The 23,356-nt window shown below is 43.7% G+C and overlaps 1 protein-coding gene across 3 annotated transcripts; it reads right to left on the reverse strand.

Annotated features, from left to right (window-relative positions):
- Positions 1–828: 828 nt before the first annotated feature.
- On the reverse strand, positions 829–17,440 carry LOC148658553 (T-complex protein 11-like protein 1). 3 transcript variants are annotated; one of them, XM_088639882.1, is made up of 13 exons: positions 17,291–17,440; positions 16,314–16,518; positions 15,129–15,250; positions 11,677–11,831; positions 10,975–11,061; positions 10,436–10,568; positions 8,663–8,783; positions 8,163–8,383; positions 6,990–7,126; positions 5,251–5,456; positions 3,895–4,076; positions 2,731–2,903; positions 829–2,203 (listed from the first exon to the last, which is right to left on the reverse strand). In XM_088639882.1, exons 5-13 carry the CDS (start codon positions 11,057–11,059, stop codon positions 1,968–1,970), a joined length of 1,494 nt encoding a protein of 497 aa, XP_088496008.1. In that variant the 5' UTR covers positions 11,060–11,061; positions 11,677–11,831; positions 15,129–15,250; positions 16,314–16,518; positions 17,291–17,440; the 3' UTR covers positions 829–1,967. The 3 variants fall into 3 exon arrangements, with proteins under 3 accessions (XP_088496008.1, XP_088496007.1, XP_088496006.1); XM_088639881.1 differs by lacking the exons at positions 15,129–15,250; positions 16,314–16,518; positions 17,291–17,440 and adding an exon at positions 12,177–12,650; XM_088639880.1 differs by lacking the exons at positions 15,129–15,250; positions 16,314–16,518; positions 17,291–17,440 and adding an exon at positions 12,177–12,650 and having other exon boundaries at positions 11,677–11,855.
- Positions 17,441–23,356: the final 5,916 nt, after the last annotated feature.

Raw genomic sequence — 23,356 nt, forward strand, 5'->3', positions numbered from 1 at the left:
TCTCCCTACATCCGCGGCTCGGGTGGCATTCGCCTCCTAGGTGTCCCAAACCAGCCAAGTCCAGGACCTGGAGCACCTGGTTCCATTCCCCCTTTCTTCTCTCTGACCCTTTGCTGGATCCCGCTCCGGTTTTTAACTTTGTCATGTCTGTCTACAACCCCTCGCCAGGATTCCGCTCCGGCTTTTAACTTTGTTTTGTTCTTCTTGGATTTATCACCCGGCTCTGGACCTTCACCTGTAGTGGACTTCCCTTTGGACTCCCTTTTGGACTGTTTGCCTGGACCACGTACCCTGCAGCACCTTCGTCACGCCCCCTTCCCGGTTCCTCTACCAGCCCAGTTCCTCGTCTCCCTCCTGTGTGTGTTCACTCCCTTCCGGATTGTGTCGTCTGCATAGGGTCCTGAAAGACACTTCGTAACAGTGCATCCTGGCCACAGGGCCTGATCTACACCCTCACTGCCAGAGCAACTCAGAAGTAATCAAATAGACTTTGATTTTAAGGAGATGATTCACTTAGAAGCCCTGCAGCTGTGATTACTTGTTATTGAACACAGGCAGCCGTCGTGAAAGATCAGCACTAGATCTGTCCATGGTTCCTGATGTGTCTCCCAGTTGCATTGGACTTTTGTTTAAATTCGGTTTGAACTGTTTCTCGAATGCAACGCACTTGTAGCTAGTTCACTGAATGCGTCACACAGCCAATACAACATCACCGAGAGAGCAAAGCGGACATTGAAAATGTGTGTCGGCGCTGACACACATTGAAGATTTAGTTTAAACATTTTGTTTAAGCATATGTATCAAAAACGAGGCTAAAGGAGTTAAAAATCATAAAATACACTCATTTTATTCCAGCTGAACAAGCTCTGTATTTACAAACTCTTTGGCAGAAAAGAGGTATCCAGCCTATAAAATCATCTCAGCGTAGCAGTTTCACAGCAGTTCTCTCTAGCTTATTCAATATCACACATGCACACCAGTGTCCACGTTGATTACTAAAACCAGCATCTGTACTGTACATTGCTTATACACGTTACCAATTCATGTAATCTGTTACTCCAGTAAAAGGATAAATGCAGCACACAACTGACCTTGGGGACAACTGGGGGATGGGGTGGAAGTGACTGTTTTAATGCTCTGAATGCCTGTTTGCTCAGTATGGTCTCTGGGCTGGTTTAAGGTGTAGAGTCATGCTAGGTGTATATTTAAAGATCCTCAAATCAGATGAAAGCATTGCCTGCTTTGGAACTGCTCAGATTTATCTACACGGCAGCCCGCTGCCTTCACTGGGGCATGAATATTTCAACAGAGAGCCTGATTTTACTCGGCAGAGCGTGACAGAAAATGAAAGCTCAAGTTCCAGCCCACTCTACTCTTTTTAAAAAATGGCAACTCCCATTCCAATATTTCTCTAGATTGTTCAGTTTCAGAGAAGCGCAGGAGCCACAACACTTACACTCCGTGGTTCGGATCTTTGCGCTTGATCTGGGGGATTTAAAAATGCAGCAGACGAGCCCTTGTCTTTGAGAGTCAAAACCAGCTGATGTTGCTGCACTTTTCCACTCTGTTTAGGCAGCTAATAGGTTCAGCTCTGTTACAAGAATAAAAATGCTGTAAAAGAGACTACAGCATGATTCTTGATTGCTGCCCGAATGTCCCTTTTTTTTTTCTTTGTTGTTTTTACATGATTTCAACTTTTTTTTTTCTGGCAGACTTATCATGGGAAAAAAAAATCAGTCTGACTTTTTGAAAAAAAAACTGTATTTACCCTAAAACCAGAGCCCACAAGTACAAGGAAGTGTTCCTTGTATCATACTTTATATAGTACAATGCCAAATGGCTCCAAGTAAAAGGGAGAAGCAGCCCATACAAGGCAGGATTGCGAAAGCGCCTTGACGGTGATCCAGAACGACCTGCCCTGTCCCAGCTGTGAGCCCCAGCCCCGAGCCCTGGCCCTCTCAGGGACCCTAGCGGGAATCGATGCCCGTCTCGCATTCCCCTTCGGGAAACAGCGCCTTCTTCAGGATGGCGGAGTAGAAGGGCCCGAAGACCAGGCGGTTGTGGTGAGTAATGCGGCCGAACGCTGCTCCGATCTCCGTCAGCTCCGCGCCCACTGAGGCCAGCCCTGCAGGGGGCACCATGGGACCCTTCTGGCCTGCTGGGGAGCCCAGGAACGTCCGCAGGAAGCTCTGGATACGAGACGCTGTAAGGCAGTCAGAGGGAACAAGGTCAACAGTGTAGTCAGGAGAAAAATGTGACTGTATAGCAGTAACCTCTCCTGTCATGGGTTACTCTTAAGGCTCTCCCAGCAAGCAACAGGTGCAAGGCAGGATACACCTTGGACAGGACACCAGTCCATCACAGCGCAGACAGACACAAACAGACACGCACACATTCAGACAAGGATAAAGGACCAGAAGCTTGCTAACCTGTCTGTAAGTCTTTGGACAGCAGGAGGAAACCAGAGCACCAGAAGGAAACCCACGCAAGCATAGGAAGAAAATACAAACTCCACACAGATAGCACCCTAGCGCCATAGCTCAAACCAGGACCCCAGTACTGTGAGGCAAATATGCTGACCACTGCACAACTGTGCCGCCTGAATTGCCTGAATCATAAATTATTTATGATTTATGATTCATTCATTATTTCTGAATTATAAATTATGATCGACAACTAGTAACAGACAGGTCAAATAATACTTTGGCCCAGGGATCAGCTGAGTCTGACCTAGGAGAGTGCGAACAGGATTGTCCGTCTTCGCGATGTCTCTGATCTGGCCTCGCAGGACGGCCTCCTGGTCGCGGTCCATGGCCGGGCCCCCCTGGGCACGCAGCCCCTGGTTCACCAGCCGCTGCACCTGCTCGCCCACCCCCAGCAGCGCCTCCTGCAGGTTAAATGACCTAGGTGCACCACACAAAGACCATTAGAACTACAGTCCCTGACATCCTGGGATTTGTCTGGAATCTCAGAAAATTCTGTAGAGCTCTGCATTTCAACTACATAATCCATTCCTGTCAGCTGGGTAGAGTGAAAGAACACTTCTTCTGATAGCCTACTTATATTACAAATTACATTTAGCCTCTTCTTAAATTTCGTTTGTCTATTGGTGTCTATTATTATCCAGTAATTAAAATTACAGTTAGAATTACCCCACACTCTTAATCATATTTTTGGTTTAATACCCCTCTAAAATATATGCCGTTTCTTAAACTAACATGAGCTTCAAAGTGTCCTCACTTTAACATAAGTGAGTGTGGCCAACAAAAGGCAACTTTTACCAGTGTTACAAACAATATACACTGTGTGTACCCTTCATCCCCCACTGTCTCACATTCACTGAATAAATCTATAAAGTGTCTTATTGTAGTCATCTGTACCTTAGAGTATGTGTAACCTCACGGTCTGAGTCCAGCACCCCTACACACTGTTCACCCACCTTTCAACACTTACACGCTCATGGTATTAGAACCAGCCTTCTGTGTGAGCGTCCATGTCGGGCCCTGCACTGCCAGGCCTAGCTACTATGGATTCCTGTGACGGGATTCTTTTAAACCCTGCGGTCTTGTTCACTCAGCCCGTATGACTCTGCAGCTGTTTTACGCCTCCTTCCATGCAAGGAGGTCATCACTGGGTGCAAATGGAGGTGAAAATATGCTGTTGCAGTTTCCTCTAGTGTGTACTGATTCCCACAGTCCCAGCTGCAAGTGTCCCAAGCTTCCTGTTCACCAGAGCACGGCTCTCGTGATACAAATGTTTAAATAGGCCAGCGTACATGATAAGAACCCTGTTCAACAGTGCTTCCCTTTCCACGCCGTAGTTTACCTGTACGGCTGGAAGAAAAGGTGCTCATCCTCGTCCTCTTCCAGCGAGCGCACAGTATGGTTCACCTACCTGCTGTGACTGCCCTCCAGCAGGGCAGCCATGACCTCCTTGAGTTTATCTACAAACCCGGGCCCGGAGCACATGGCACCACCACACTGGCTGCTGGTCACCAGCAGAACCGCTGCCATCACGGTCAGCTGGTCCACTTGGCGCTGCAGCCCGTCCAGACGGGATCGGTCCATCAGAACTGTCTGGAGGAAGAGAGAAACAGAAGAGTGAAGAATAAAGGCACCTTGACCCGGTGCTTTGCTCTGTATATGTGGTGTAGTCAGGCTCTTTTACTTGTAGATTCAACATTTCTTTTAGTTAGAATTTCTTGCTTCACCCTGCCTATTTGGAATCGTCGCTTGTTAATCAACCCAGCTCCCTACGAAGACAACATGTAGGAGGGATGCTGCCCTCTGGATTGTACAGAAGGGCCGTCCCGCGTTTCTCATGTTGTGAGCCCCAGTGCCTGCCGGGGGCGTCTCGCTGACAGCGCCGCGGGCTCGGGGGCACCCCTCGCTTCACGGGGGTCACTGGTTCCAAGCACAGCTGCCCCAGACCCGGCCAGAGTGAGCGGTGCTCCGCCAGTTCGGACAGCGCAGGCCAGGCCCCAGCCCTGGACGTGAAGGCCACGCTCAGCTGCGAGCGAGGGCCTGGACTGTCCGAGCCGCTTCAGGGAGGAGCCTCGTCTCGTCCGACGTCACCCCACATAACGCAACACCCAGCCATCGTTTCCGGCCGTTCCAAATTGGATTTGGATCTTCCAAGAGTGGCACTAACAACGGCAAATGCCAACAAAAATCCCATGCTAACAGGATCATTGTATCCCTGAGTAGAATCTTTCACAGCTAAAATAGCACGGCTGTTCCACAGGGACCCACCACAGTAAGAATTTGCGAATTTCCAATCATTTTATCATTTTTTTTTACTGCCTCATATTACATTCCTGCTCAGCTTTGTATCTAATCGAAAGAAGGCCCTGAAGGCATCTTTTTGAAGACGCTTGTATTAAGAAGTGGACTTCAAGGTTTCTATTTTCACAAGTACTTTTTGCCTTTATTGCTGTGGGACTGCAGGGCTTTCAGAAACATAGTGGACTTTCAACAGCTGAATGAAGAAAAACAGATGAGTCACTCTGTCCCTGCTATGAAAAAATAAGCTGTTTTGAGACACAGAAACATATTTTACGTAGACAACACAACACCAAGCACAAAACAGAGCGAGCCCAAAAACAGCAGCCTACGGTGGTTTGGCCTTGTGTGTCGTGCAGGGTCTGACGCAGACGCTCACTTGACAGCTGTGCTAGTAAGACAAGGGCAGTGTGTTCCGGTATGTCTGAGGTCCACTTCCTCTGCCCTTTGTAGCGTCTCTGTGGCCTACCTCAGGGTAGAGCGGGCACTCGGGGTCCAAGCTCAGCAGGTGCAGGTAGGCCTGGTTGAGCACGGCGCTGGGGCTGCAAGGGGAGCCCTCCTCTTGGGGCGCGGGAGTCTGGCCTGGACTCGGGGCACCGGAGTCGGGAGGAACACAGGCAGTGGACACCTCTTTCACTGCCCTCCGCAGCCAGGCGGTGGTGTTGTCCAGGGCATCTTGAAAGCACACGTGCCAGCTGAAACCCTCACGCCAGCAGGACACCGGCACTGACCGGCAAACTAGAGCAAAGCCTCTCAGACACACCCTGTCCCTTTCAACAGCTGGGAGACCAATACACGCTTCCTGAACATCTGTCACACCACTGGAGTTACAACACAAACAACTGCCTCTCTTTCTACAGAAGCAAAAGACCTTCCACCTTGAGCAAGACAAAAATAAGTCATGCTTCCTCTGAGTGAGGTTTCATCTAGCCTGTATAAGACTTTTCTTATAGATTCTTAGAGGCTAAATAAGAGTATATTCCATATAAGATTATTATCATGACATTCTTATGAATGTGATGTTACGCAGGCTGCACAGACCTCATTCTCGGGGAGAGAGAAGAAAATATCTTACCAATTTAGCCCTGAATGGCAGCAGACTCATTACATCCAGTGGTATACTGTATTTTACCAGAGCTGCCAAGCGTGGACAGTGTGATAGCTCAGTCTGGGACCTGTCTTGGTGTTTATCTGAGTGACAGCTGAGCTGCAAAAACTGCTACTGCCCTTGGAGTTGATTGACCTTACTTTAGATCTTTCAGCATAGGACAGACATTCTTTTAGTTGCTGATTTAAAAAAAATGCTTCATTATTTAATTTCCAAAAACAGAAAAAAATAGGTATCCTATTTCTGTTGTTGCACTTTCAGTGGCTTCTAGTATGTGATATCCCCTGGAGTGCAATGGACAGGATAAAATGAAAAAACATTGATTTTTTTTTGAATGTCCCTAAAATATATTTGTTTGAGAATGCTTGTGCATAAATGGGCATGTTCCATCACTAGTATCAATTAAAGTATCAATTGAAGCTACTTAGTCACCTGTTAGTACTGTACATCAGGCAATCTTTAAAATACACAGTCTCCATAATAACAGATATCTGCCTGATGATAACTGGTTAATGGCTCATTAGGAGATTTATTTTCATTTTGAACAACCTCTATTAAAAAAATAATTTCCAAGAACCTTTCTTTTCCATTCCAATTAATTTATAACACATCATTTCTATTCACAGTAAGAGTTGGGAGCAGAATACAAATTACAAACGGCATCGCAATGCCCCCTGGTGGCCGAGGAAAGAACTAATTACCTGAAAATTGTTCAAAGAAATGTGGAAGAGGCGTTTCAGAAAAGACGCCACACTATTTCAGCAAATGACACAAGGCTGTCCTTGGTATAACTCCACTGAGCTGTTTTGGTGATAAAGAGAAATCTAACCAAAACCCTGGGTTTCCTGCCCTGGTCCTGCAGAGCTCCAGTCCCATTAGTCTTTAAGCTAATGATGAATTGAGCGTGTAATCTGTTCAATTAGAAGACATCTGAGGAGTACATAGATTTTAGTCTCAGTGAGATGTCTAAATTACTTAATTAATCACAAGATCAAGAAGTGGTCATTTCAAAGTGACCTACACACTCTGAGCGCCAGGGCTGGAGTTCTCTGCTTTAGATGATTCTCCAGCCCCGCGCACTAGTGATCGTGTCTCCTCACCTGGCCGCTTGTCCAGGATCTCCTGGAACTTGGCGCGCTCGTACTGGACGGCCTGCTGCAGGAGGTGGGGCCGCAGGGCCTGCACGGTGAAGTTGACCGCGTCCATCTTCATCAGGCCCAACACGCGCAGGATCTCCCTGAGCAGGGCACAGAGAGGAGAGCTCTCAGTCGGCACGCCACCCAGACCCCCAACAGGCGGCGCCACCAACCACGCCGCGACTCACCGCCGCTGGTCAGTACGGCCGCCATGCTGTCACGAGCGAGAGGAACTTCTCTTCAGCTTTCTGTTAGCATCCTTATTGAGCTGCAGCACCACAGTCTTCATCTACATTAAAATGTAAGCGATAGAGGCTGCCCCAGGTGGGGCAATTTCTCCAGCTCTGTTGTACCTCTGTATGCCAATGCCAAGTATGGCAAAGGTCTCACCAGCAGCCATATCACCCTGCAACTCACAACTGGCAGCCCACTGAAGCTCAGCAGGTGTGAGCCTGGTCAGTACCTGGATGGGAGACCTCCTGGGAAAAACTAAGGTTGCTGCTGGAAGAGGTGTTAGTGGGGCCAGCAGGGGGCGCTCACCCTGCAGTCTGTGTGAGTCCCAATGCCCCAGTATAGTGATGCGGACAATATACTGTAAAAAGGTGCCGTCTTTCTGATGAGATGTAAAACTGAGGTCCTGACCCTCTGTGGTCATTAAAAATCCTAGGGTGTTTCTCAAAATGAGTAGAGGTGTTTACCCATCATTCTGACCAAATTTCCCATTTGCCTTTACCAATCATGGTCTCCTAATAATCTCTGAACTGGCTTCATTACTCTGTTCTCCTCCCCACTGATGGTGTGCGGTGTGGGTACTGGTCATTATGGCTGCTGTCACATCATCCAGGTGGATGCTGCACAGTGGTGGTGGTGGAGGGGAGTCCCCATTACCTGTAAAGCGCTTTGAGTGGAGTGTCCAGGAAAGTGCTACATAAAAAAAATATTATTTATTATTAACAGATACCAACCCTCTGCAAGGTGGTGATTTTAAAGGAATGAAATGAATGACAAGGACAGCTCCTGATGGAGATGTGTTCAAAACAAAGCTCGTAAAATACAGAAGACCAACCGGCTGAAGCAGACTCCCTGCGGCCTGGCCTCACTCCATGGCAAACCCTGACGAGGGGCCGTCCCACTCACCTGAGCAGAGGTACGGGCTCCGACAGCTCCCGGAGCCGGCGGATCTCGCCGTCGCGCGCGGGGGCGCACAGCGCGGCCATGGTGGCGATGACGAAGCCGCCCAGCCGCTGCAGGTCCAGGGCGCCGTGTTCCGCCTGCTGCCGGATCAGAGCCAGGTCCAGGGCCTCACCCACCTGCGCCCGCAGCCGCGTGTGGCCGGGCAGGAGGAGCGACAGCAGCGCCTGAGGGCAGGGGAGAGGCATCAGGGGCGGGGAAAACTGGGATCGAGGCAAGGGCAGGGGGACGGAGGCAGAAACGGAACGACCCAGAGATTTCGAAACGGGGGAGAGGCCGAGAGACAGAAAAGGAGATGAAGAAAGAGGGGAACTGAGCAAGACGGGCTCCTGAAAGCCAGGATTCCCGAACCCATCTGAAAAGATCTACATGAGAGAAACAATTCAAAGCAGAGCTTGTGAGACACGCAGGAGCAGCGCCGCCCTGGTGGCCGCCGGCAGCCTCACCTCTTTGACCTCCTGCAGGAGCCGGATAGCCTGGGTGTAATCTGGAGGATTGAGGGACAGCTGAGCCTGCAGGCTGTCCCAAAACGCTTTGTGCATCATCTCCTTCACTCTGCCCTCTAAGCTGGAGAAACACAAGCACATTCACTTATTTAATTCATTTTCTTAATCATCATTTATCTTTCCTGCACGAGAGCGCCATGAATGTTACCGGGGCTCTTAATATTGCGTGCATGGTCTTCAATGTGCAGACGTTGAAAGGCAACTGCAACAAGAATAGGGACATGTAAAATAGACACACTTACTAATAAAATCTATTCCGAAATGTTCATCCATTCTTCGTACAGTAGGCGGTTATGCTAGCGATAGCAATCTTCAGTTATAACGATCTGAAGCAGATACCCTGACTTCTTTCGGAGAAAAGCTGGGAGACTTCAGATTAGTAAGCGTGTACTTCTAGCAACCAAACGAACGGCGCAAGATGGATCAACACGTTACAAAGCAGAGGAGGCCTTCTCTATACTCACGTCAGACTGTTTTGCAGATAAAATCCGCAATCATTTTTAGGCCCTGTATTGAAACTAAATACACTACATTGTGTTTTTTTTCCCACTGCAGCTGACCATTACATTTGCTTCTAGAAATCCCGCCAGTGGAGACCGGGAATGAAAATACAGGGCTTTGCAGAGGAAATTTCAAACTCATCTGAGCTCTCGGGACCCCTCGTGCTGGGCACAGAGAGGGGCTCCTAGCCAGACGGGGACTCCTGTGCCCTGCAACTCTGTGATGACATCACTGAGGGACGTACCTCTCTACCAATCAACAGGAAGCCCCTGCACCTCACTGCAGCTCTGTGATGACGTCACTGAGGGACATACCTCTACCAATCAACAGGAAGCCCCTGCACCTCACTGCAGCTCTCGGATGACGTCACTGAGGGATGTACCTCTCTACCAATCAACAGGAAGCCCCTGCACCTCACTGCAGCTCTCTGATGACGTCACTGAGGGACGTACCTCTCTACCAATCAACAGGAAGCCCCTGCACCTCACTGCACCCCTGGGTGCCAACCTCACCCTGTAGGACTCATTTCTTCATCGGCAGGCGGGCTTCTAAAGGTGCTGTATGTGCTGTATTCATAGAGCTGTGGGATGATCCATGTCCAGGGAAAATTAGTACACAGACTGAGGGGGAAATGTGGAAACTGCAAAGCAATGCACAACAAAGTCTCCGATAGGGTTGAGTTTCCTGTGGTTTTTATACATAATAATAATAATAATAATAATAATAATAATAATAATAATAATTGCTTACACTTATATAGCACTTTTCTGGACACTCCACTCAAAGCACTTTACAGGTAATGGGGACTCCCCTCCACCACCATCAATGTGCAGCATCCATCTGGATGATGTGACAGCAGCCATAGTGCGCCAGAACACTCACCACACACCAGCTATCAGTGGGGAGGAGAGCAGAGTAATGTAGCCAATTCATAGATGGGGATTATTAGGAGGCCATGATTGGTAAGGGCCAATGGGAAATTTGGCCAGGACACCGGGGTTACACCCCTACTCTTTTCGAGAAACGCCCTGGGATTTTTAATGACCACAGAGAGTCAGGACCTCAGTTTTACGTCTCATCCGAAGGACGGCGCCTGTTTATACAGCCGTGCTCTAACCTGTAGTCATTAGCCTGACGCAGAAGGCACCTCTAGGACAATTCATTTCACACACGTCCTGTGTTTCACCTCCAGGCCACCCCCACTGTCCATACCTGTCCGCAGGCAGGCAGCTCTGCCTGAAGCGAAAGTCCCTGTTGACCACGATCTCGTGGGCGATGCTGAGGTTGGACACGTTCCTCTCAATCTCCATCACCTCCTCCAGAGGGGCCGGCCTGGGGGGGCTGGCTGCAGGGAGGGGCAGGGGGTCAGAGGAAACAGAGCTATTACACAGAGGTTAATGGGCAAATGTCCAGATGACAACATCTAAATACATGTTAAGCTATACACCAAATCCAACACTTTAAACACAGAGTGTTCATGTTGTGCATGCCAGTGGCACAGTGGTTAGCATTGCTGTCTCACAGTACTGGGGCCCTGGGTTAAATTTTGGACCAATCTCTGTGGAGCTTGTATGAGTTACCACAGTGCAAAGATATATTAGTAAGTTGATTGGCTTCCTGGGAAATTGTCCCTGGTGTGAGAGTTTGTTTGTTTGTGTCTGCCTGTGTCCTACAATGGACTGGCGTCCTGTCCATGGGGTATCCTGCCTTGCGCCCGTTGCTTGCCGGGACAGGCTTAATGATTAATTTACCACAGGGAGGATCCGGTGTCGCCAGGTCCGGTGTGTCTGAAGGTAGCTCTTCACTCTCCGCCGGCTTCTCCGTGATGTTCGGCATCCCTGCGGCGCACAAAGGTCACAGTTTTTATCGAAGACCCTTTAAATGGATCCAGAAAAGATGGGAGACCATAGGAACCAGGTATGCATGAAACGCCCCGATGTTGCGCTGCTCGTCTATGACACAGGTGAGCCGACTCACCTGGCGGCAGGTGAACCCAGGACCGGCGCCGTGTACGGTATCCGTGCGAGCAGGAAACAACGTGTTTCAAAGTTCGGAAAATGTCATTTTTGTTTCAGAACTCATAACCAGCTGACGGGAAAAAAAACCCAAACAAGCCACCTGCCTTTTAAATGTTACGTTTTATTTAGCTTATGTCCTGACAAATTGAGAGGCATTTGAACAACAGGTACGAAGCGAAACCATTCTTAAACGCTTGCAGTTAAATGTGAACTGAACCATTTTTCACCGATGATACAGATGAACGTGAGAGCTGTTACCATACAAGACTTTATACAGCACTCATTAGGCAACATTCTATATTATAATCACACGCCATGAGAAAAAGAAATAAAAAAGTAGAGCACTTTTTTCATCCAGTATTCACTTCATTTGACACCATCCATTCAAAAATCTCACAACGACATCGTATCTGAAATGCAGGTAAGCCCGCTTACCAAGTTGGTGGTGCGATGTCCGAATGTCAAAACGTCAAAACACAGGAGCCCAGGCCAGCGAGTCGCACCGCGAGTAAGGCAGCAGCTCGGCGCACCGCCTCAAACTTCAAACTGGGCTACACCAACGCGCACTTGCCGGGGACCCGCCGGTCACACTGCGAAACAAGTTGTCCCGTTTCCTTTTTATAAATGGCAGTGTAAACACAGATATTTATACAGCCTTTGTCGACACATCACTACTATTATTATTTGTGAAGGGGGTTGTTGTTTCTTCCGTGCTGGTTTTATTTTGGAATTACCAGTTTCCCCTATTAAGATAAAGTTGGTCGGCTCCAATGTTGAACCAAAACAAGGCGGAGCTCGCCCCTCCTTCCTCTCTCTGTACTGTAACAATATGGATTTCAGCTGTCATTAAAACACTTTATTCATTATTGTAGTGGAAATAAGGAGGAGGACTAAAGCTGGGTTCAGAGGTGGTGTTTTTTTTTTAGCTTTCTTACCGATTCAACTATCGATGAAGGCCAGAGTTATATTGGACGCCGGAAATGCATGTTCACGCACTGTACTGTTTTTAAAAAAGCCAGCAAGCATGCTTGCGACCATGGCAACAGCTTAGACACGTGATTTATTATTTTAAAAATTGCATCTGTTTAAACTAGCCAACAGAATCCTAGCTGTCTCATTCCGGTTTTAAATACTGCAACCACTCTAGCGTTGTGAAACCCAGTGTTGGCACAGTGACTTGTTCAGACTACCTAACGAAAGCCGCTGTATTTAACTTAGTGTTTTTCTTATGAGGATAAGTCACAAAACCCGGTTCTCTATGGTGCCGAATATGTGGTAAATGTAGCACAAACAGTGACATTTAACAGCAAAATCAACAGTTTTCACTTTAACTGTGAAATAATACCTGAATTTATCGCTGAGATGTATTTTTCAAGTTATTTTTTTTTCAAAAAGCAAAGAAGGATCTTCTACTTATAGATCAGATCTTCTAATCTGATACTTTTCACTGTGGCGATAAATGATATAAATGGTTGTTTGGCTGATTAATTTTATAAAGTAGGTTTTCCATAATTTCAGGATTTCCATAATTGTATGTACAAATTGACCTTATTTTGAATTAAAAACACATGCTTCATAGTAAATAAAAACACGTGAACTCGTCGCAGCATGTCTCTCGAAAACATAGAACTATTTTTATACGAGTTACCAGTTCTGACTCCTCTACCAAAGTAACAAGTTATCTTTTTAGACAAAAATACAGGTGGACGCGGTAGTTTCCCGATCATCTCTTCACCAGAAAAACAATCTTTTTCCACTATTGTACCAGTAGGGGGCACCAATGGCTTTGACCTAAAATATGCGTGTATGCAGCGTCGGCTGCTGTATAAGCTCACGGGTGAACAGAGGTGTCGGCCATAGACCACAAATAATTACAAGTGGGAAATTGAGATCAGACTGCCCCACTATGCTAGAAAGTAACACGTTCTATAATGAGGATAATAATGGAATATTCCATTAAATTTTTTTTGTTAAGATTTAAATGGTAGCCCTCTGCTTAGCTAGCAGTTTTGTAATGAGGGAAATTAATTTTCTTCCAAATTGCACATAGCTGGACAGTGATGGTAATATAAGTTAGTCTCCTACGAAGCAGTATGATGAAAAAAGAGAAGTTTACACACGCAATTGCAAAAATCCAGGTCTCCAGGAAAATCTCAGTTAGTTCATAATTACACTCTACAAAAATTAAGCTGCTTCAGTCCTGCTGTAGTTTAGTTTTAAGTAGTACTGTATGTTTCTCACATCTGTTCGTACAGTTAAACAAGTACATTACACATACTTTGACATTACAGGAAAAATACGGAACCACATCTGATGTTGTTCACAGTTCAATCAATGATATACTGTGATCAAAGTCTCACAAAGGATGAAAACAATCAGATTGCCATTGGAGTGGAAAGAAAACTGCAGGATTACTCCCACAAACTGTGGAGGAATGGAGTCTTACTTAGAGCTGTAGTCTTGTGGAAAAGGGGGCTAAATTGATTCTCTAATACTGCCAGCATAACACCTTTAAAGAATGCTATGATTTTAAATTTAAAAAATGTAATGTTTAATTGCTATGGTTACATTCCTGTTCGTACAGATTGGGTTTCTTGGATAATTCCAGGATTATCATTGGTTGCAGCAGAAGGGAAGTCAGGAAGGACCAATGCCATCTTATGACATCCCATCCCAGGTACGAGCCCAGCAGGACAAAGCATTGCGTTGGCCTTAATTTATCTTCAGGAACAGACAGTCTGAAGAAATAAAGAAGCACATCACATCATACAGCACATCATACAGCAGCTTTACAGCCTCATGGTGTGGAGCACTTTACCTGGCCCAATCACATATCAGTGTTGAGTGAGATTTGACTCTAAACTTCCACTGCAGCCTAGCGTCTAGGAATTCACACTTTCTTCTTTTTTTAAAGGACGGGCTATCCATCTGCCTGTAAGCTAGTAATAAGCAATCCATATTTCTATTGCTCATGATACAATGTTTTTCATGCCAATGGCTGATAATACCAATGGCTCTCTAGGAAAGCAACCTCAGAAGCAGAAATCATTTAGAACTTATCATTTCTAAATCCCAGAGTGAAGAAAACAGGGGGTGGGTACTTACAAGAAACAAAGGTGTGTGGGATTTAAGATTTCTATCCTTTCCCACTAGTCTTTGCTGACCAGATGGAGTCACAGTGTATGGGTAGTGCTACAGTGTATGTACAGTCTATGGCAGGAGTGTGCATCTCTAGTTCATTAGGGTCAGGAAGCGGCATGAGTTGAAGGTCTCTTTAAAACAAGACCCAAAAATGTGATTTCAATTTCAGTTAAATCAACTGAACAAACAAGAGGTATAGGAGCAGTGGCGTAGTTGCCCTTACAATGTTTCATTAGCATGCAGACCATGGAAAATTCATCACATACAGACTGAAGCAAACTGGCCTTTAACTCATTACACAACCACATTCCATTGAAGCTCTCATTTACATTATTGAACAGCCACACATTTGCATTATTAGGCATTTGATGTGTTAGCTGCGACTCCTGGTGTGCTCTTGTGCCAGCAGAGCAAGATGAGCTCCTGTTGAATTACTAGGGTGAAGTGGCTTTGCCTAATCATATTTCTTTACCAGCTTACTGGCACTCCTAGCTCTAAACAAATCATCCGTGCTTTTTTTTTTCACCTTGCCATTCCTTTTACATAGCATATCAAAACACCGTGGCAATTTTTTGTGTCCGAAAATAAATGTTACTAAAGTAACCTTTAAATAAAGGTTAAAAAAGGTTACTAAGGTTTCTAAAGTGTATGGTACATTACACTTTAGAGAACAATTTCTTTCGCTCTGGTGCATAAGGAGTACACATGGAACTTGGCACAAAGGTAAAAAAAAAAGTTGCAATCACGTTTTAGGGCAGTGGAGTGCTGTGTTCACCCTTCCCTCTTCACCACAAAGAAATATGTTCCCCAGTGCAGCCTTTTATCTCCTCCTTGCTTTTCTTCTCCGGTGTCTCTCTGAAGTGCTTTTCTGTGACACAGAAAAGAGAGATGAAAACAGCGCTGCAGAGTGAGTGTCACCCCCGTGCACAACTTTAGTTTTCAAGCCTACAATTCACTCTAGTTGATGTCTGACACATGCCAAGTACATTTCAGGTCCAGTATGCATAAAACATGGAGGACTACAATCCTCACTGGAATAAGAACCCACAACAAATGTTAAAGTTGTCAAATGAATCAGGTAATCAGTTTTGTTCAGGTAGCATAAAAAAGCAGAAGATCTGGAAGTCTTAAAGGACTAGGGTGTGACTACCCTGTCCTATCCTCATCACCTAGATTAATATCCTTAGAGAATGTATTTTAACCTTCCTAAGTGCAATTCCAGGCTGAATGGACTGTTGCCAAGAATTACGCATTATCACTGTTATAAAGTGTTTGTGTACATGTATGCACAATGGCTTGCAATGTACTGTATGTTTGGCACAGAAGATGTAAACAGGTCTTTTGTTTGCTGGTTTAACCTGTCAACAACATTATAGTATTTACCTTTTAGCTGTTAACAGGTCTTTTCAGTGAGGGTTTTTCTTGAATCTTTTTAAGCAAAATACTAGATTTAAAAAGCCTGAGAGACTAAAAACATCCTCTTTCATAACCTGAACCGAAAGGTACACAATGAAAAAAGTTGGATTTCAATGTCTGAAGGGGATTATCCTGCCAAATCAATAGCCTAAAAAGAACGTTTTTTTATAATTATTTTCGTCGCTACAGGTTTATCTCCCCAGGTGGAGAAAGCAAGCACGATGGGAACGGTTAAATGTAAAAAAAAAATGAGTAAAAATGAATGTCTGCCTTGCTGACTTTTGGAAGTGACATTTTTGTAAAATGATCAGGAATCCGCCTTGTACAAATTAAAATAGTGACTCTCTCTTATTGTTTAGTCTGGACAAAACCTACTATCACATCATTTCAGAGAGCCGCCTATTACTCATTTTACATCAGATGACAACGCTGTTTACATCACGCCCTTTAAACCAAGTGCAGTAAACAATAAATGGAGAAAAAAAACTGATAAAAAGGTTTAAAGAAATTCTTACGCTCACAAATCTTCATTTTGAAGAGCTGTTATTTGTTTTTTTGGCGTGACTTGTCTGTTCCTCTTCTCTCTCAAAGATTTCTGCGTTCTGCTGCTATTTTGGCTCCAGCTGCGGACTAACAATGACCAATTTGTCTTGCGGCCTTGAAAAAGAAAACAGTGACCTGGAGCGACCCTCATGAAAACGCTGTTTTCATCTTTCGTCCCTGCACCGCAAAAAAAAAAAGCACTTCAGAGAGATACCGGAGAGGAGTAGCAACACAGACAAAAGACCCGGTCAGTCTGAAGAGATGGAAAATATGTAGTTTTGATGAAGAGGAATGGGTGAAAGCAGTGCTCTACTCCCTAAAAAAAACTGCGGGCCATTTTTCACTCTTCCTTCTCTGCCAGGTTATCTGTGTACTCGTTACGTGGCAGAAGGAAAGCCATTGTTTACTGAAGCATAATGTGTAACAGTAAACTGGTTAAAGGTTTGGACATGAACACTAGCATTTTTTCTTATACTGGGAGAAAACACAGGGTGAGAAAATCAGATAAACCAGTCAGAGAAGTTAGAGTGACAGCAAAAAGCCTACGAAAGCAAAGCCATTTCCAAGGAGGGGATTCACCAGTGGTACACCTTGGATAGCTGGTATAAGGGCACACACAAATCCTCGGCAAACGAGGAATAACTGCCTACGTGACCAAGCAGCAAGAAGGAATCCGTTTTGTTTTACATCACGTCTGATGCTATGGGAAAAATTGGCAACATAATGCCAGGTGAAATGAGAAAAGTATCTGGTTAGACAGTGAGGTCATACTGTAGAACCGCCATTAATCTTCAGCCCCCATTGCTTTCTGGGCTTCTTGAACAAAGCTAACATACCATTGCGTTGATATGAGGAAAATGTGTGAAAATGTCAACTGATTATGCTAAATGTTTTTTTTTAAAACATAATAAATGCAGTAAACCACAAACAGCAAAAATAATGCACTCACCACTCTTCACCTCCCTGGTGCTTTTTCTTCAAGGGCAGCATTCTGTGCTGAGTCAGTGTTGCAGGCAGTTGTGTGTTTTTGGAAGTGTTTCAGAGTCCACAGTGCTGCCATGATATCAGCCTCCTGTATCTGTGAAACACTTAGCAACTGGAGGGATGGCGCAGCAAGATCATAGCAAGTGCTGTGGGCCACTCCAGATGGTATCTTGCGCAGTCAGATCACTGCTGAGATTTCTGCCTGTGCTTAGCTTTTCTGGATTCTAAAACAAGCCCACATTGCCCCTAGCCTCCTGCTGCTGAGGAAACAGAAATAAGACAGTCTTCTTCAGCAATTCTGCTTTGAGAAATCTCTGTCTGATTAAACGTATGACCTCAATTGACCCCACTCCCATTTTTTTTTACCCATCATTCTCTGAAAGTTCATGACTAGCACATTTACATCCAATTAATTAATGACAAAACCTATCCTCTTGATGTCTATTATTTGAATAAAATATGCTTAATGCTCTCTTAAAGCACTCTAGATAACATGCTAATAATTTCATTTTAATGTACATCACATTTCCACCCAGGGTAGCACAGTAGCGCACTGTGGTTAGCATTGCAGCTATGGGTTTCTGTAGTATTCTCACTGTGTTTGCGTGGGGATGCTCTGATCTCCTCTCACAGTCCAAAGGCTTCTGGGAAAACATGTTTGTGTCTGTGTGATGAAGTGGATTGAAAGTGAATGGATATTTCCAGCTGTTTTTATGCCTGTATGGAGTGGTAAACCCCATATCTCTTTTTATTCACTTTTTAAAGGAAAATAAAATACCTTAATCAAATACTGATCGATTAATTCATTGCATTTTAATAGTGTTTTTTTTTTATTCCAGAGCTTCTCAAGAGGATTTACATACAGTATAAGGTAGAACCTCCTGAAGTATAGCACCCACCTTGGAAATACATGGTAGCCATAACACATCAGCAGCCCCGCTACACAGCAAATCAAGTAGAGAAGTGAGAAAGTGCTTCTCCAAATAAGAGAGAACTTCAGGGATGCCAGATTGCTAGCTTGGAAAATAATTTAACCGGGACACCCCTAGTTTTACAAACAGTGCCATGGGATCTTTAGCAATGTAATATTCAGAACCTCAGTTTAATGTTTCTTCTCAAGACTGACATCTCCTATGTCATTCTGGGACATTGATTTGAAAATTCTTGTCCAGAGAGTAAAGTGCCGTCTCTTGGTTCGTACGTAGTTACCTGGATTTTCCTGGAGGTCTCCTGTCCCAGAACTGACCAGCTCCAGCTTTGTTTAGCTCTTGAAAACTGACAAGATCGGGCTATAAGGTGGCAATGCTGGGGCCTGTAATTTGGGTATTAATTAACTGCCCATAAGTTACAGGACAAATTGTATATAAGTACACAATTTTCAGATTGGCTTTTTAAGAAAAAATATGTTCTCAGGGGGTATATATTCAGTCAGGGCACAGATAGGTTAAACACCATAACGTCAATTCTGGTCCCTTGGAATGTAGCTTTAAAATTCCCAGACTCCTAATGTTGCTCTGTCAGACAGTGTGTGACCCAGTGGTGTTGAAAAGTGGCAGTGTGTGTCTGACTTTCCTTTCAACTTCAAATATCTGTCAGAGACAGCACCATTTTCAGATATTTGATTGATGTCAGATCTAACTGATTGGTATAACATTGCCAATGTGTGTTGAGAAGGTCACATAAATACACATAAAGAGGGGGTACTTAAGTAATGTTGGGATGTTACTGTAGGTAATACCTGTTATGAGACATTTTTACCCTGTTGTAAGATCCTGACAGTGATTTAAGTATTTCTGAGATTCCCATGTTTTGTCAAGTTACTACATTTTTTTCTGGGGATGATTTAACCTTTGCAGTCATGATTGCCTTGTTTTCTAAAAATGGTTGATCTTGGAAAGTGCAAACATGTAACTTGTAAATTGGTTTCTCTGTATAAATCCCCTAACACTTTTCTCTCACCTCTTTTTTCTTACTGGAGGTCATTATTTTTTCATTTTAACTAATCTTTTTACCAAATATGTATCTTTTCAATTATAATCCTAAGTGGTGCCATCTTCAAAAAGGATCCAAAATAAGTATTTATGTTGGTGTGAAGAGACCATTCGCTTATTTAACCTGCTAAATGTGTACACTAATTTGTTTTTAATATGGTCTTCAATGCCCTCCACCCTCCTAGCTACTGTAGGTGGATAAATTCATGCCTGTCTAAAATATTATTCTGCAATACAATTTGCTGAATCTTTTCTTTTTCCAGAATAGTTGTTATTCCTCTCCAGGTGGAAATGGTAATTTGTGTTGTTTGTTTGCAAGAACTTAGGTTACAAAGTATTCAATTTCCAAAGCGAAACCTAACATCAATAAACCTTACTAAGAAGTGACTCACTCCTGAAGCACTTTGGCTTGCTTGTGAAAAATGGGTTGAAACAGAAAAGAGTTTACCGTTTTGCAGCAAGACCACACAAAACATGTCATCAAAGCTGGCTGAAGGTAAGTACTGAAAAATGTTTTCTCATCCATACTATTTATAGAAACAGCTCCACAGAGTCTCCAGATAAGAGTACCTATGGATTTGGGGATAAAAATACAGACTAGATATCCATCTACTGTTTGCTTTCTCACAATGCTATACCTGAAGCAAGCCAAGCTTTCATGACACATGTCAGTTCACAATGACTGGGCTCACTATATGCATTCAGGGCTGACCAAGGCTGTGTTCATATCATTTTAAAAAATAGTCTAACATGAACAAGATAAAGGTGGGGACAATGCACTCTTTTAATAGTCTTAATAATCAGTTGTGGATTGAGAAGCAAATTGGTGCTAATTGGCAATGTAAGGAGACAAATGCTAAATAATTCTCATAGTAATGCATGAAACACTCCTCTTGATATAAATGGTATCAGACATGGATAAGTGAGTTAGTGCATGCTATTTTTCTTCCAAAAACAGATTGGCATACAAGAATACTTCCTGAAATGGACAAGCAACACATCAAAAGAAAAAAAAAACATGTCCATGTAAGCCCTACCACTGTCAAAATAAATATTGGTAATTGTATAATACACACTTTACAAGCAGCCAATACCTTTTTCATCATTCTTTCTAGTTGCATCCGGGTGAGAATCGACTATAGACAGAGCAGAGAAGGACAGCTCATGAAATTAAGATTTTCACAGTTCTGTTTCACTAGTTATTTATGTGCAGCTTTTCCCTTTTTTGAGTATGTTAAAAACTTTGAAGGATTTCAAAGGGTTAATTTGCTTAACATCTCTTACTTGCACTGAGCTTCTAACTACAACAACAGTTGGAAGGTCAGGACCCCTTGACCCCATGGTACACAGAAGGTCAAATGCACTGGTGCATTAAGTCCCTTCTCTCTCTCTGCCAGCTTGTGCGTCTTTCAGTCAGAGTCATAAATAAAACATAATCTGGCCTATCTTTCCTGCTAGTGATGTAAAAAAGATGTAAAAACAGCCATATGTATAATACAACATCAATCATTTTACTGCTGTGCTTGTGAAACGTATTCTGTTTCTTAAGCATTTTTGTGGCTTGTGACTTAAATTTATTGTAATAATGATTGCATTTTTCAACTATATTGACTAAACACATAATTGGTTAGTAAATAAGACTGAATGTCAATGAAAAACAGAAGGAGAACATGTTAAGATGTAACTATTAACTACAGCAAAAACACAATACATTAGAATACCACTTTTACACAGTGCACGAGGAAAAAATATAAGATAAATAACAAATCATTAGGATTTTTACTTTACTTTTCATTTGAGCATTAAATAAGGGTATGAATGTGCTGAACAGATCTGTCAATAAACTGTCATTTCTAGAATCTTAGAAAAAAGTCTTAATAGAATGTTTTTGAAGGTTTGAGCACTTTTCTTCATCTATAGGCTAAAAAGTTCTATCTGTAACATGATAGATCTAGAAAAGAACACTGATTTTCTTGTTCTATCCGTATTTGTAAGGGATATTCTGTACTGCAAATACAATTGATATAGTGTTTGTCATTAGATATACTGTATTATTCTTGTGTTCCTTTTTTAATTGGTATTTTTAATTACTTTACTTTTTAAATAGTTTTGTAATGTAGTTCGCATTCCTTCATGAGTCTTGAATGTTGCATTTCGGAGGTGTAAAATGGACAGGTGTGAGTTTTAAGAAAAAAGTCTTTCACATCTAGAACTTTGCAGAATACTGAGGACAGGTGTAATATAGTTGAGATACCTTCTGTCCCTTTTCTTCCTGTTTCTGTGTATCTCATATGATTGTGTTTTCCCACGTCTATTCAACATTTGCCATGCCTTGAAAAGTTACGAATAATTTAGGAATAAGGTCGTGGAAAACTGTCATTAACGGCATGGCTGTGAACTAGTTTACCATTTTCTGACATTTCCCATAAAGCTGATAGTACTGGCATGTACCAGACACAATTACTCAAATACGAGGCAAACTGGAGAAAGTGACAAAGAAGCAGATGATCAGTGGGTTGTGATGGCTGATGAGAAGGCTTTACATTCTCATGCAGGCCTCTCAAGCTACAGTAAATGAGATGTGTTGACAAGAGGGAGTATATGAGAAGTGCTAAAAAAATTATTCTCCACCACTGAGCTTCAGATCTTTTGTGGAAGTAATTTACCTCCCCATAAAACTTTCTCGCATACTGTGATGAAAAGTGTTCACATGCCAGATAATCTAAGAAAAAACAGCAGCATGCAGTGTTGCAGCACGCACACAGTTTAACAGTATGCGTCACAATGAAATAACAGAAATTGCCGATAAATCTAAACCACTCCTGAAATGTGTTTGCCGTCGTTCAGGTTGAAGAGCAACAGTACAGAGCACAGCTACAGAACCTGAGCAGGCTAACTCATGCTTGCTTTTCTTTTCTCCTACGGATTGATGTCTAAAAAGAAACCAAATTAGAAGCAGATACTGTGTAGCCTGAATTAAATGAATGTGCCTTGGCAGCCGTGACCTTCTTAAGCAAACAGCTATCTATAGGTGTGTGTCTGCCCATAAAATATAATTTTGGAAGACAGTCAACGACTGTTTTACAGGTGTGATAAACGTGTGTTTTCGGGGCAGTCTCTTGCGGTTGAGCTGGGTAGCAGCAAGAGCAAGCTCTATGCCTGACACACTAAATAGAGGCAGCCCCTGTAAATGTGCCTCACCAGTTTTGACCTCTGAAGGCAAACAGCCCCATACAATGCCAGGTATGGACTGGGTCTGACACAAGTGAGGCTTGGGGCCCCTTGTGTTCTTTTCCCGCTTCTGTGCGCAGGGTGTGTGTGCTCTTGTGTTGCATTTGGGCAGTGAGAGATGCAAGCTTGCTTGAGAAACAAGGGAAGGTCAAAATCAAGGCTACTGAAGGGATTGTGTGATGAGTTTAACGAGGTCCATGTTACAGTTGGGACAGATTGGGGCTTTAGTGGCTGCGTTTACATTAGCAGTTCCCAACAGCTGATGAATTTTTATTTATATTTATATTTTATTTATTTATCGGCAATTTGTATTTATCCAAACCTAAAATAAAGTGTGTGGGAGGGAGATGGCAGTGTCATACAGTGAAAGAACCATTCACCCTCTTCCCTCTTTTGGATAATCTTTAAACACTTATTCTAAAATCATTTGGGGCTCATTTGTGTTTTTAGCTTACATTTAGCTTGTGCTTGGTGGGAATTAAACTGGCTGACGGGTCTTTCTTTCCAGCTGTTTCGGCCATAAATAGCATAAGGCATGCTTATGTTCATTGAACAAAAATGAGTTATGCCATATTAAAGTCGACTAGTTAAGTAAATAACTAAAGAGAAGTGTATTTATTACTTCGCAGATTTTTCAAGAAGCTAAACGAATCCCTTGCCGGGAGGTGGGAATGTACTGCACTGCAAGGAATCACAAGGAAGAGTTTTCGAAGTGCGAGGGAAAGAGGAGAAAGGTGTTTTCAGGTTGCGTGCGTGCTGCAGCCATTTAGAAAGGGAGTATTAAGAAGGGTGACGGAAAGCAGTTAGAT

This window comes from Lepisosteus platostomus, chromosome 7 (genome assembly GCF_059453375.1).
Source record: "Lepisosteus platostomus isolate fLepPlt1 chromosome 7, fLepPlt1.hap1, whole genome shotgun sequence".
Taxonomy (NCBI): Eukaryota; Metazoa; Chordata; class Actinopteri; order Semionotiformes; family Lepisosteidae; genus Lepisosteus; species Lepisosteus platostomus.

Excerpts from the sequence above, each read along its gene's own strand:
- LOC148658553 (XM_088639882.1), bottom strand. The coding sequence starts at position 11,059 with ATGCCGAACATCACGGAGAAGCCGGCGGAGAGTGAAGAGCTACCTTCA. Across the intron at positions 8,384-8,662 it reads TCCTGCAGGAGGTCAAAGAG|GCGCTGCTGTCGCTCCTCCT; the intron begins GTGAGGCTGCCG and ends CCCTGCCCTCAG. Across the intron at positions 5,457-6,989 it reads GATCCTGGACAAGCGGCCAG|ATGCCCTGGACAACACCACC; the intron begins GTGAGGAGACAC and ends TGTGCTTTCAAG.